Raw genomic sequence first — 12,940 nt, forward strand, 5'->3', positions numbered from 1 at the left:
TGCTCCAGCAGAACTGCTGCCAAATGGGTCAAAGGAGCCTTGGTGTGACCCACTAAGAGCAGATGAAACACTGGGGGGAGGCAAGAGGGTCACTGTTTCGGGGCAGTTGAAGTATTCCAGCTTCTCTTTCTTCACAGAGCTCATTCAGTAATCTGTCCCTGGCTAAATGCACGTGCTTTTGATCAAAGATGCAGACTTAATTTATTCTTTTAATTACCTGGCTCCCTATTTCTGAATTGCAAGTCTAGTGAGAATCTCTGTCCATTCCCAGACTGACTGGTACCGCACCCTGGATCCAAAGTTGTGTAAGAACCAACTTCGGATCCAATTCAGAGATGACTCATTAGGACAAGTAGCTTAATCAGCAGAAACCTCCGCCAGGCCTGAAGAAATAGACTGAGTCCCTGATCATAATTCTTTTTAATTTTCATTGAAATAATCAAATCTTAGTGGAGTACTGGTCACTGAATCTCTCCATAACTGGCATATCCAAGGAAGGCAATTCTGCTCTCAGTACTTTTATGGGAAACAGAGATCAAGGGGAGTTTTCTTCTAAATGCAGAAGAAGCTATGAGTAGAGAGCCCCACTTTGCTATTGCAGTTGCACAATTGCATTTTCTTCACATGATGGCATGCATTGCTAAAGATGGACAGTTGTGGCAACCAAGGTGTCAGGCTCAAGATATTACCAGACACAATTTCAGCACCTTGGGACCCACACACACCTTTCTTACAACTTAAGGTACCAAAGGTTGAGCACTGAGTGGGGACAGCATGTCTGACACCCATGACATTGGGTCGTCTCTGTCTAGTAACTCCCTAAATTAAACATAAGTTGTCTTGCTATACATGACAGTGAAGTGGTGTTTTAAGTGAACAGCTAGATGCATATGGTCCAAATGCCTTTCACAAAGCAATAAGCATACCACTGCACTACAGCTGTATTACATGCAGCAGGTTTAAGCCTGATGCCTCTTCTATTAAGGGCACAATTGTGGATGGAGAAAAGGAAACAGCTTTTGGTCTAAAGCAGAAACAGAGAGAAAACAGAGGCAGATGCGTGTAAACAAGCGAGAACAACCGAGACTGCAGTGCAGTTCAGTCCTTCAAATATCAACCAGTTCCCATTGCTAAGAGTTAACGTGCACGGAGGTTCTGTCCAGATTCCTTCTCCATTTGAGAAAATAGGGCTTTCCTGCACACCCCACGAGGCTACCCACTCACCTGGCTGGAGGCTACATCCATGTGGCTAAGAAGATAGCAGGAAAAAGGCATCTCCGATTTCACTATTGCCATGACAGCTCTAAACGGGATATGAGAAAGTAGCTCCAGCTAGTTAAAAATCTCTAGGACCATCAGAAATGAAAACAGTGCTGAGCCAGGGGCTTATGGTTCAGATGCAGTTCAGTTCTCCTGAACGGTGAAACAATCTGCTTTAAATTTGGAACAATGTCTAGTAGCTGTCACTTCCACAGACACACCACTCTCTAATCACAGGGCTGATTTCTCCCCAAAACTAGTTATCTGACTGCAGCAACTACAGTGGGACCCCAGGCAACATTACTCTTACTTTTCCTTCGATGTGAAAACAAAATCTGAGACATCCCTCTTTTTTTTTTTTTTTTAAATATTAAGGACACAGATACTATTTTGACTGCAGAGTTCGACCAATGCATACACAGTCTATCTCAGAGGAAGCCAGAGAGAAAGTTTCCTGAGAAGCTTAGAGGATTGGGACACTGCTCTGCGTTCTGTTCCTTAGCGAAATAGGTTTGAAGCCAGGACACTGGCTTAAGATAACTTTAAATCTTCAATAAAGTCTCTATTTTAGCTGCCTCCACTCCCACAATCAAATTGGTACAGTCTGGCCACCAGCTATTAACGGGATTACTGGGATCTGAAGCTGTTCTACCTGCTCAGGGTAGTGAGAAATAGTGACATTGGTAGGAAAAAAAGGTTTATATCCCTAAGGCTTTCCCCAGGACTTTTGCTGGGTACGCACGGGAAGTGCAAGGACAGGTCCAGAGACACCAGAACCTAAATCAGCAGAAACAAACACTCCATTAGTGTTTTCATTGCAACAGAGTCTTTTACTTTTCCCCCATTTTCCTTAGCAAGTAAAGTTGCCTTAAAGAGGGTACCACCTTGACTATTAGAAAGGAAAAAGACCACACAGCAAGTTAAGCACAGTAACATCAACACTCAGCAATGTCATTTGAGCTCATGTAAGAAATGTTATTGCAGGGTGGCCTGATCCAGCAGATCACCCACAAACACTCATGTGGAGACTAATGCCTTACAGGACAATCAGAAAGCAGCACTGCACTGAAACCACACACCCATTTCTCTTCCGATTTCCCCAGCATCTTCCCACTATTCTGAACACTGACTGGTAGAGACCAGCTTGCCTGAAAACCAACATATTGCATATGTGTCCTTACATACGAAGTGAGAAGAATATCAGCTATGCAGCTGGCTATAAAGGCAGTCCCGCACGCTGTTCCCACACCGCGCCAGCACAAGCAATGCAGGCAGTCCAAAGCTGGTCCTTGGGACTATGTGAAACTAGCAAAAACTGTATTTATGATTAAAAGATAAACAGATATGCGTAATGATATGTTGCTCATTGGTCAAAAAAAAAAAAAAAGGGGGTGGGATGTGGAGAAGAGAGGCAGGAATCACTTGATCTAGGGGTATGCATCCAGACAAATGCGTTAAATCTAACCTCCTATTCTCAATGGCTTTGGCAATCCAAGCCAAGCGTTCCTGAGAAATATCTCTACTGGCATCAGCTTATCAACACAGCCTCAAAGTCAATACACATTCCTGTTGGTGCATAGACACTGCAGCTATTATAAGGTATAAGGGGTATAAGTAGGCATTAAACATCAGGGGAAAAAAAATTTAAAAATATCCATTGTGCCTTGAGTTGCCTGAACATATCTACCAAGATGTGGTTCTCCTGTAACTTAGAAGCAGCCTTCACTGCCTTACGCTACTAGGAGGGGGAAAATCACAAGGCTTTTAATCTAGCACTAAACATTTTTGGTTTGCAAGCGCTGCCTACTTGTCTCACTTCATCACAAAGCAGAATGAAGACCAGCACGTAAAGGATCATCTCCAGGATGGTAGGTTCCTTCTGGAAATCCATAAGCAACACGTAGGCGAAGACCAACAGGAAAGCGATGTAGAAGATGACATTCCAGGAGAAGACCACAAAGGGGGAGGTGAAGAAAGACACATAATAAAGGAATAGTTTCTTACTCTTCTCCACAGGCTTTTTCCTAAGGAATTAAGAGAGGGAAAAGGTCTCAAAGCATAGCTTTTATGCCTGGAAACATTTGTGCTATCTGTCAAAATGAAAATTAGAAAGGTGCAAAGTCTAGCACAGGACATTACTTTAAAGGTAATGCCCTTCTGCATCCACTGACTTCAGGCACACAAGTAAATTGGCACATCTTAACTCCAGATCAGAGTGAGGACGGGATCTGTCAAAAGCTCATTCAGCCATTAAATATCTTTATTTGAGAGTGATTGAACACTGGAACAGGTTCCCAGAGTGGCTGTGGAGCCTCCATCCTTGGAGATACTCAAAACCGCACTGGACAGTCCTGGGCAATCTGCTCTAGCTGACTCTGCTTTGAGAGCAGGGGGTTGGACTGGATGATCTCCAGAGGTCCCTTCCAGCCTGAATTGCCCTATGATTCTATGATTAACTGACTTGCTATACTTCTGCTAATGACTTTTTAATACTTCTGCCAGCTGATTACCTGAATGAGATGAAACCACAGCCTATTAAAGGGAAAAAGAACAGACACAGTATAATCTTCCAATTCTTAGTATCTCTTGAAATCTCTCCATACCACTGCTTGGAAAGGAAATTCTGCAGGGAAGAAGAACATATCCTCATTTGTTCTAGCAGCAACAAAATAACCTAGGAATGCTATTAGAGAACATTTGATTTGGAAAAAAAAACTTTGAGATTTCAATCAAAATAACTGGGATTCCTCTTTCAACAATACAGAAAGCTTTCTGCATCAGTAACAGTGTGCTCGTTCCTTAGTCTAGCCATCCTCCAATCCAGATGACAAGGAGTTCAAAGTGAGGCCGAGCAGGACTTGACCTGATTTATAAGGCACTTTACACTGGGCAGTACATCCATACTGTGCATACACGGGAGTTGTGCCAAGGGAGAAGTCACTTCAGGCAGTCTTTATCATCTAGCTCATTATGATTTACAGCTCTAAATCAAGTCTTCCCCTCCTGACTTAGCATTTGTGGGCAAATCAGCCACCTCCTATTTCCAGAAGAGGAGCCACACACCCTGTCCCCCACAGTCAGTGCTCTCTGGGATGCATTTCACAGCACTGCAGACACTGATCCTGTGAGCATGCTGCAGGACATGGCTATGCTGCCGCCGTGCAAAGCTCGGTGTTCAGGGGGCTGGGAAACCTTGCCCTGAGGCTCTCACTTCCACAAGAATAGTGTGTGAGCATTGGCCTTTCACAGACTGTTCACGTGGATGTAGCACTTTCACAGCAAGAATATTCACTTATTTTTTAAGCTACCCATATCACAAGAGTTACAGTAATCTGTGCACCTTCTTTTCACTGACCTGCACCCCTGGCTGTGCAATGAACTGCTGGTCTTTAGCTTCCACTGCCAGTTCCAGACAATTGCTTCCTCCCCAGGCTTCACAGGAATAGGTCAGCAGCTGCTCAGCTAGATCTTCATCATTGCTGTAGCACTCAGTGAACAGCTCTGGAGGAAAGAGGCAGCCCCACACTGAGCTCCAACTTCAGACTCAATTTCCCACCAACTTGGACGCAATTGTCTTCAGTGACTTCCAAAGTATAACATTTATAATATTAAAGCACGCAGATACAAGAACTCTTTCCACATTTTCAGCATGGTAAAACAACGTGTGCATTGCTTTACAACCCCACTTGCATGTATTAAGCTTTCATACAGAATTCGTGTCTGGATGGAAAACTGTAATACTAAATCAGCTCACAGAGAGATAGCATTGAGTCCTGCACTAAAAAATTGAGTAAAAAATATGAACTTCTCCTACTCAAACGACTCAGTATATCTCCTTGTTTCATTTCTTTCCATTCATTTAGCACTGATCTAATGAGTTATAGTCAGTCTCAGTAGTCCCATATTAACAGTAGGGTTGAACAGCAACAGCAGAATCTGATGCTTTGTCACTGGGAAACACATTGCAAACATCATAGTTGTTTTAGAAGAGTCACGAGCATCTTATTCTGCCCATAGATTTTTGCCACTAACAATGCACGTAGAGTGAAAAATTATTTCTCTTTCCAGCTCTGGACGTTTCCCACTTGAAGGCAGTTCTGCTGGTGTAGCTGTGAGAGCGCACAACTGGCCTGAAGAATGATCCAGCCTCTTAGAAAACACACCAGCCTTCACTAGATTCACTTCTCTCCAACGGTACATTTTCCCAGGCATTTCACAAACAGCTGTGTTACCATGACTGTGAGGCTGCACAAATACAGCGATACTTTCGGCTGGTATTACTGCAATGTGCAGATAGATCTTGATAGACAGACTCCAATGGGACCTGTTCACTTCTAAATGTCTTGCTAAATAATCAGGCCTGAGGGATGTAGATACCTTTAAGAAAGTCTATTTAAGCAGTTTTTGCCTTGTGAATAGGAGATACTTTCTGGTAACAAGCAAGATATTTTCAGTGTGGCCTTGTGCCACTCCTTAGTGGATAGTGAAATAGCTTTGTAGTCATTCTGATATACACACAAATAAAAATAAAGCTAGAAGTTCAACAGGTCCATCTAGTCTCCGTGAGCCCCAGAAAAGGAACAAACACGGTCTGCTTTTAGGAGCAATAAAACAATATCCATCTGTGGAGATTTTCAAGATTTGGTTAAATGAAGCCATGACTGAACTGATTTAGTCATGGTGGTAATACCACCTTAACGAGAATATTGGACTAGAGGCTTCCAGAAGCCTTTCCAGCAACATTTCTATGGTTTCCCTATTTGACCTGCAGGGCTATTGCACTTTAACTGTCACCTAATCTGATTTATGGTGATGACAGCAGATTGCTGGGCAGCAGTGCAGTTACAGATCCACTGTTTTCTGCATCAGGCAAGAGAACAAGGCTATAACCTGCAATAAAGCCCCAGAGGCAACACTGTAATGTATTTCCTTCCAAGCTTAGGAACCAAGGTCCTGCTCCACAGGGTGCACCACAGGTAAGCTTGAATTTGGAAGTTATGGGTACTACAAATTAATCCCTGCCCTGGTATCTGCCAATTGTGCTGGCTTTCATTTGTATGTTTCTCTGAATAATTTGCAGGGTAACTAGACACTTAGGAAACATCAGCATTATTGCTCAGGAAATGGAAGTCCTAAAAAAATAAGAACATCCCTCTGCTCTCCTGTCATCCATTACCCTCATTAAATAAGAAACTATTGGTCACTTCAGCCCATGAGATGCAGGGCTCAATTCTGAATTATTGACAGTCCTTGCAATAGGAGAAACTGAAGGTCATACAAAGGAAGAAAAATAACTGAGCTAGATCTGCATTCTCAATGAGCGACAGTATTGCTTGTCATCTTAGAATAAGGAAGGTATATGATTTTGCAGTTCAGAATTTAGGAATTCAATCCACTTTTTACCTGCAATTTATTCTCATGCCCCAAAAGTACTCCTGCAAATTTGAAGGGTGGCTTTTCTCAACCTGAATATTACCAGCACTCATGCAGAAAGCTTCTCTTATTCTATATTCTCCTTCCTATTTCTGGACACCCTTCTTCTTCAACCTTGCCTTTAGAGCTAGGTAGCTTTTCTTCCCAATGAAAGGAATTCTCTACCCAAAAAAAACCCCACAATACCCACTTTTGGAGGCAAGCTGTTCAGACAGGACACACAGTTTCTACTGTGAACAGATGGTGTGGAAGAGATTTCCAAGCAGTAAAAACACATTTTGACATTAAAGGGAAGCATTTAATGTTGGATATCTAGTTTTCTAAATGAAGTTTTCTTTCTACTTCCTTTTGAGATGTCATTTCTCTTCTTTAAAATTCAGGCTGGATTTCTGGGCAGCATTTCAGGCAAATTGAATGAATTATCTTGCCTTGTATTTTGCTGAACAAAACCAGTAGGGTTATCAGTTTTGCTTTGCACAAAATAAAAACATCACTATGCAATCATTGGTACACACCAGACCTGGAGATTATTAAAACAAGTAATGTTCCAAGAAAGGAAACAATTTCCTGATCTCTGACCCCTCCTATTAAATTTCTGAAGGACTTAAAGAAGGCACTTACCTACTGCTCTTGTCTCATACTCATTAGCGAGTTCCTCAGACTCACCAGCAGCATTTATATCATTCTTCACCTTCGCCATGCTTTTCAGGAGCTTACTGGCCCCAAGGGCTGCCAAAGTGCAACCTCTCGTCTATGGAGAGAGAGTTAAGTCATGCAAAGCCCTCTGCGAAGGGAATGTAATATATTCTTTAAAAATTACTCCCCTTTTTTTTTGCAGCTGCTCAGTTCCCAGTCAATACTGGCAGATGAAGATCCAGTTCCACAAAACGAATGGTAACCATCAGTTACTGTTTGATGGTAACTGGTTTGATTAGAACTTTGTGACCAGTCTGAAAAGGTCTTGTGTTTAATAGTTACATATCAGCTTTGCATCTCTGGCTGAAGATTCACAAAGGAGGGTCTGCTCCGTCACGAGCTACACTACCATTTTCACTGTCCACCAGTCTGGACCAGTTGAGTGTACCCAGAACTGCCCAAACTACGTAGATGTTTTGAATGGAACGGACTAACACGTGCAGTGAAGAAGCACTCTGTTTTGGACACGCAGACCAACGTGCATCCACACGTACAGGGAAGAAGCATTCTGTTTCGGACACAAAGACCAATGTGAGCAGAAGCATCCATTAGCTTTGCTTGCATTAACCTCACATTTACAGCCTGCAAGTTATGTATTTGATACAATCATCACTAAATGTACTGTCTAATCAAAATTAGAAATGGATTTCAATCAAATACCTGGGATCAGAACACATCTATATTGTGGAATGGGTGGGAACTCAGCATCCAAGCTTGAACACAGATGAGAACATAGAACTATAGGTAAATGCTAGCTTGGACTGCTGACTCACACAGGACATCAGGAAACGAAAGTATGAAATCCACACCCAAACACAAAATGTGTAGTTTAAACCTACTTACAGAGTCATCTAGCAATTCTCTCTTGTGGTTTTGTGTTTGAAGATGGATCCAGAGCCTTCAAAGGCCTACAAACCAAAGACAAGGAACAGCACTGCACTGTTTGCAAAGAGGAATAAAGGACAATTCAACTTACTTGCTCCCAAATGACTTTAGACAACTCTTTCTTGTTCTGAAGAACTGACCAAATAAACAGAGCTTGCAACGGGTGCCTTGTGATAGGACACTCATCCTGAAAGAAAGAGCAACAACTCCTCAGACCTAAGCTCACCAAACTGTTTTCAACTGGAACAAATCCTAGCCTACCACTCTCCTGTTTTCATATTTTCTTCCTTTTACAGCCAGCCCACCAATCCTCTCTCTCAGCTATCTGGCACTTGTCATATACTAATGTAAGTTAGGTTATATTTTATATTTATATTAAAGCCTTATATTTTCCTATTTGATGTGGAAGAATCAGCCTCCCTGTTTTTCCTAAAGTTGGCACTAAAGGACATTTGGGTGAAAGTCATTTTCTGCAGTTCAGATAGATAGCCTCATTCATGGTTTGACTTTGTGTTTAGAGAACACAGATTAACATCCTCTAAAAGGAATACTAACTTTATACCAATATGACTTTTGTGTTTAAGCAAGACCCTGAAGTTCACAAAAACTTAAACAGAGAGGAATTTCTATACCACCATCTTCTTTGCATTAGAGCAATTAGCACCTGGAGATGGCAAAGCCGTCACAGAATGACTCCTGAGCAAGAAAACTTAAGAACCACAAGCTTTGGTGGAAACTCTCAAAGCTAACCAGCATGTTCAAGCCAAGCTTCCCCCGAATGTCACATGTGTTGCATTGCATCTCTGAAGTCAACAGCTGATTTCAAAAGTTTCCTATCTGATGCCTGAGCTCCAGTTTTGAAACTCAGATCTGGATCTGATGTTTGCACCTACTGTGCTGTGATAACTAAGAAGTCTGGTTCTACTTGACAATGAAATAAAGTCCAGAAGATGCTTGACACCCTTGCAACAAGCAAGGTTTAAGATACAAGAGTCTGTACCAAAATGTAAGAGTCCAAATTCTTCATGCCCAGCTGGCACCTCTGTACCAGACTCTGAATTTACATTGGTGTAAATTACAAGCATAAGTAGAGCATCGATTGCTCTAAAAGAAAATATTTTAACTCAACACCCAAACAAACTCACCCATTTTTCTTGTAGTTAAATGACCCTTACATGTGTTTGTAAAATGGGGCAGTATGTTAAATGTAAAACAAGGCTGAGACTGTTAAAGCAAATCCTGCTGTACCAGAAACAAAACATAATTTTTGTTATTTCCTTTCAGGGGACGCACAGTTTCAGAATCAAACTGTTTCATCACTTACTGAAAGGTGTATCTCCATCTCATCCTTGCTATTTTTGTCATCTCTTTTGAGACCTCTTCGGAAGTCTTCAACCATCTTCCACGCAAATGTGAGGAGTGCATCGTTATAGGAGTTCTTTGCGATCTGCAGGTTCTTGAACACCAGACTGCTGAAGTTTTTCGTGTACAGCTCTCTAAGGACCTCTGTGGTAAGAAACTTCCTCAGATTCAAGCCATTTTCCAGGAAGAGACGGACAAATTTGGGCCTGTCTTTCACTAGGGCTGTGAACATGACATCCTGTAGGTCAGCAGACTAGGAAGAAATGGAAAAGCAGTATTAGGGAGCACGTGAGACAAGTAAAGCTTACCTAAGGGCCTGACACATGTGGCTAACTGCCACATTTTTCTTCATGCCGCCACATTTTCATCAGAATCAGTTTTTTCTGTATGCAATTGCCTTTGTTAGATGGCCTAGAGTACTTCTGGCATGGGCAGATAACATTTGCAATCAGTGATGTCAGTGCAAGGAGGAATAGACACTCTTACTTATCATCACAGAGGTTGGGGTGCTGAGATAGTGGCTGCTGTTATGTCTCTCTTCCCTCTGCTCCCCTGTCCCACGTCACTGTACTCAGACAGAAGTGGTCTGTACCTCCCAGTTTCGGTCATTGGTGAAGATCTCATCACTGGCCAGGTCCAACTGGTTCCACTCCAGCAGCAGCTTCAGCTGCCCGTTCCAGTTATCTCTGTCATGTTCATTGGTGCTGAAAGCTGTAGAGGAGGAACAATCCTCTAGTAAAAGACCAGAGACAAAAGAGCTTCTTGGCATACTTACTCATCTCTGCTTTTCACACTCTACCTGACAAGACCCCTACCAAGTGTCTTTCCCCAGACTCATGCGCATCTTCCTGATCGGGTTTTAGAGGATGCTGGAGGCTCAGAGACATATTTATGGTCCAACATAGGCCACAAACGAGCTGCTAGGAGCACCTCATCAACCAAAATCAGCACAACATTTCCTTTAGGCTCCTCAGTGTCCTGCATCCTCTACACAAAAGAAATACTGCAGAATTCCCAATAGGTACCTACACAAGAAGTGTCATGAGAAGTTGTAACGTTCATAGGCTTTCTCCATGCACAAACAGGAAAATGAGGTCAGCCCAGGAACCTTCACCGAGTACCAGTTCTGTTCTGCTGGAGTAGTAGAGAGCCCAGGTCTGAATTACTCGTGGTAGCAAGCCACTGGGATTTGAAAGAGTTAGGAAGCAGCCCTGCACATTGACTGTTAATTAACTGGATACTTCTCTCCCTGCTGAATGCCATTCAAACCTCTTCAATCCACATATACCAAAGATACTTGATTTTATATTGCAGGATGCTGAGTAATCCACTTCTGCAGTATAACCAGAAAAGATCCTTTGCTTGGCTTTTCTGACTCCCTGTTGTGTTGCATACTTGTGTGCTACTCTCAGAGATGCTATCCCAGCATCCCCAAAGCTCTGCTGAATGCCTTCCCGATTATCTGGACTGGGTTTTGATCTCACCCACGCTAACAGATCCCATAACGCTGCTGTAGGCTGTCCATACCACTTCAGATGAAGACAAACTCCACACTGTGGCAGGAGTTTAACTCTAGAGAGATGGCACTGTTCTAGGGAAGGCTGTTGTAGAAAATAGCCATCTTTTTCTGTCTATTAAAAACAAAAACAAAACACAAAAAACCAATCACTTGCCTTTGTACAGAGCAAAAGAAATGGCATTGCTCACAATTTCATCTCCAGCTTCTTCTATTTTGATAACTGTCAGTAAATGAGGGTTCTCGAGGACTTCTTTGATCTACAAAAAAGAAAAGTTTCATTTCAAAGCAAACTAGGCTGTTTAGTAGTTGATCTCCTAGAGCATCTTTAAAGGAAATTTCTCCTCACATTGCGGCAAATCTGCTTCTCATCAGTCCTATTTCCACATACAGTTAAAATTTAATCAAGTCCAGATAGAAGTAGATAATGAGATTTAAAGTCACCAAAGTACAAGACTAATTATCCTCTGAACATACAGCAAATAACTGTGATTCCTTCTATGTAGAACACCATAACCAAAAATACATAATCTCAGTAATTAGAAACTACTCATAAAGAAAAAACAGATTGTGACAGCGCAAGTTTCAACAAATGTCTAGAAGTTTATTAGAGAACAGTTTCTACCTCCTTGTGCTTTGTCAAAAACAGAGATCATTTCTCACATAACCAAGCCTTATAAAGTTACTTTCATTCTAGGACATAGAAAACAAATAATCTTAGCCATTCTTGACTGCAGGACGAGGTACGCTCCAAGGCAGCTCAGCAAAAGTTGTGAAAATTGTGGCCTCGTTTCCCAAACAGGGAAAACTGCCTTCAGCAGCTCCACACTCCCCAGTGCAGAGCTCCTTCTGGAAACCAGAGGCTGCTCAGAGGGCAGTTCCTCCTCTTCAGGTTTGAACGCCACAGCCTCCAAGCTCAAAGTGCGAGTTCAGACTCAGTTTCTGTAGGACTGTCTCTGCAAAAGGCCATGCCCTATTCCTGCCCTCTTTCCTGTAAACTTCTTAATACAGAAGCAGAAAATTGTTGAGGTTATAAGATGGATCTGGAGATCCCACTGCTCAAAACAGGGTCAAGCAGAGCAGGTTGCCCAGTGGAACTTGCAGGTTGACCCATGGACATTCTGCCAAGCTCTGACCAAGAGTTTTGACTCAGGCCTTACCAGAAACAATAGCTCCTTAAACTTCAATAGCAGAAGCTTTGTTTGGTTTATATCAAAGAAAATACACATAGGAGTTTGAGTGTCTGAATTCCTCTCCAGGGTCTGCAAACAACTTGCAATGGTACATTCATAAAAAAATACAAAATAGAAAAGTTAAAGGAGGGGGCCATAAAGCTGAGAGAAGGGGCCTTAAGTGTACAGGAAGCAATATAACATTTTCCATCCCCCATTATGGACTTCAACTGAGGTTTGAATATGCAATCACTCCCGACTCCCTGCTCCCCCCTGTGAGTGTGGGTAGGAGATAATTAACCAAGAGAGGAAAACAGAATCAGACCCCAGTATAAAGCATTGGGCAGTTAATTGAGAAAGTCAATTAGCTCAAGTTAATGGATTGTTCAGTGAGCTGAAGTGTTGTTGGAACTAAGACTTCTGAAAAATAACAGAACATTAAGATTTTTCTGAAGCTCCATTTTCCTCTGTTCCTATTAAGGAGAGCAGAAGTATACCTAAAACCAGATCCATCTGAAGGTCAGGTAACCAGAGAGTTACAACAGTTTCCTGACACTGGCCCAAGCAACCCAAGATAGCAGATGCTCTCCTTAGTTCTCCAGTTTCCCCAGCCTCC

General features: G+C 42.3%; 1 protein-coding gene across 3 annotated transcripts in view; it reads right to left on the reverse strand.

Moving 5' to 3' along the window:
• Positions 1 to 12,940, reverse strand: part of TRPM8 (transient receptor potential cation channel subfamily M member 8) — a 63,229-nt gene that overhangs the window by 28,837 nt on the left and 21,452 nt on the right. The window contains exons 10-17 of one of the 3 annotated variants that reach the window (XM_076342033.1): positions 11,310 to 11,412; positions 10,229 to 10,347; positions 9,599 to 9,889; positions 8,366 to 8,461; positions 7,315 to 7,444; positions 4,616 to 4,761; positions 3,771 to 3,883; positions 3,068 to 3,284 (exon numbers count right to left, since the gene is read on the reverse strand). In XM_076342033.1, coding sequence (XP_076198148.1) covers positions 3,068 to 3,284; positions 3,771 to 3,883; positions 4,616 to 4,761; positions 7,315 to 7,444; positions 8,366 to 8,461; positions 9,599 to 9,889; positions 10,229 to 10,347; positions 11,310 to 11,412 — 1,215 coding nt within the window. Of the gene's footprint in view, positions 1 to 3,067; positions 3,285 to 3,770; positions 3,884 to 4,615; positions 4,762 to 7,314; positions 7,445 to 8,365; positions 8,462 to 9,598; positions 9,890 to 10,228; positions 10,348 to 11,309; positions 11,413 to 12,940 lie in introns of those variants that run through there. The other 2 variants (XM_076342031.1, XM_076342032.1) reach the window with 2 other exon arrangements.

Source organism: Aptenodytes patagonicus, chromosome 6 (genome assembly GCF_965638725.1).
Source record: "Aptenodytes patagonicus chromosome 6, bAptPat1.pri.cur, whole genome shotgun sequence".
In the NCBI taxonomy this organism is placed as follows: domain Eukaryota; kingdom Metazoa; phylum Chordata; class Aves; order Sphenisciformes; family Spheniscidae; genus Aptenodytes; species Aptenodytes patagonicus.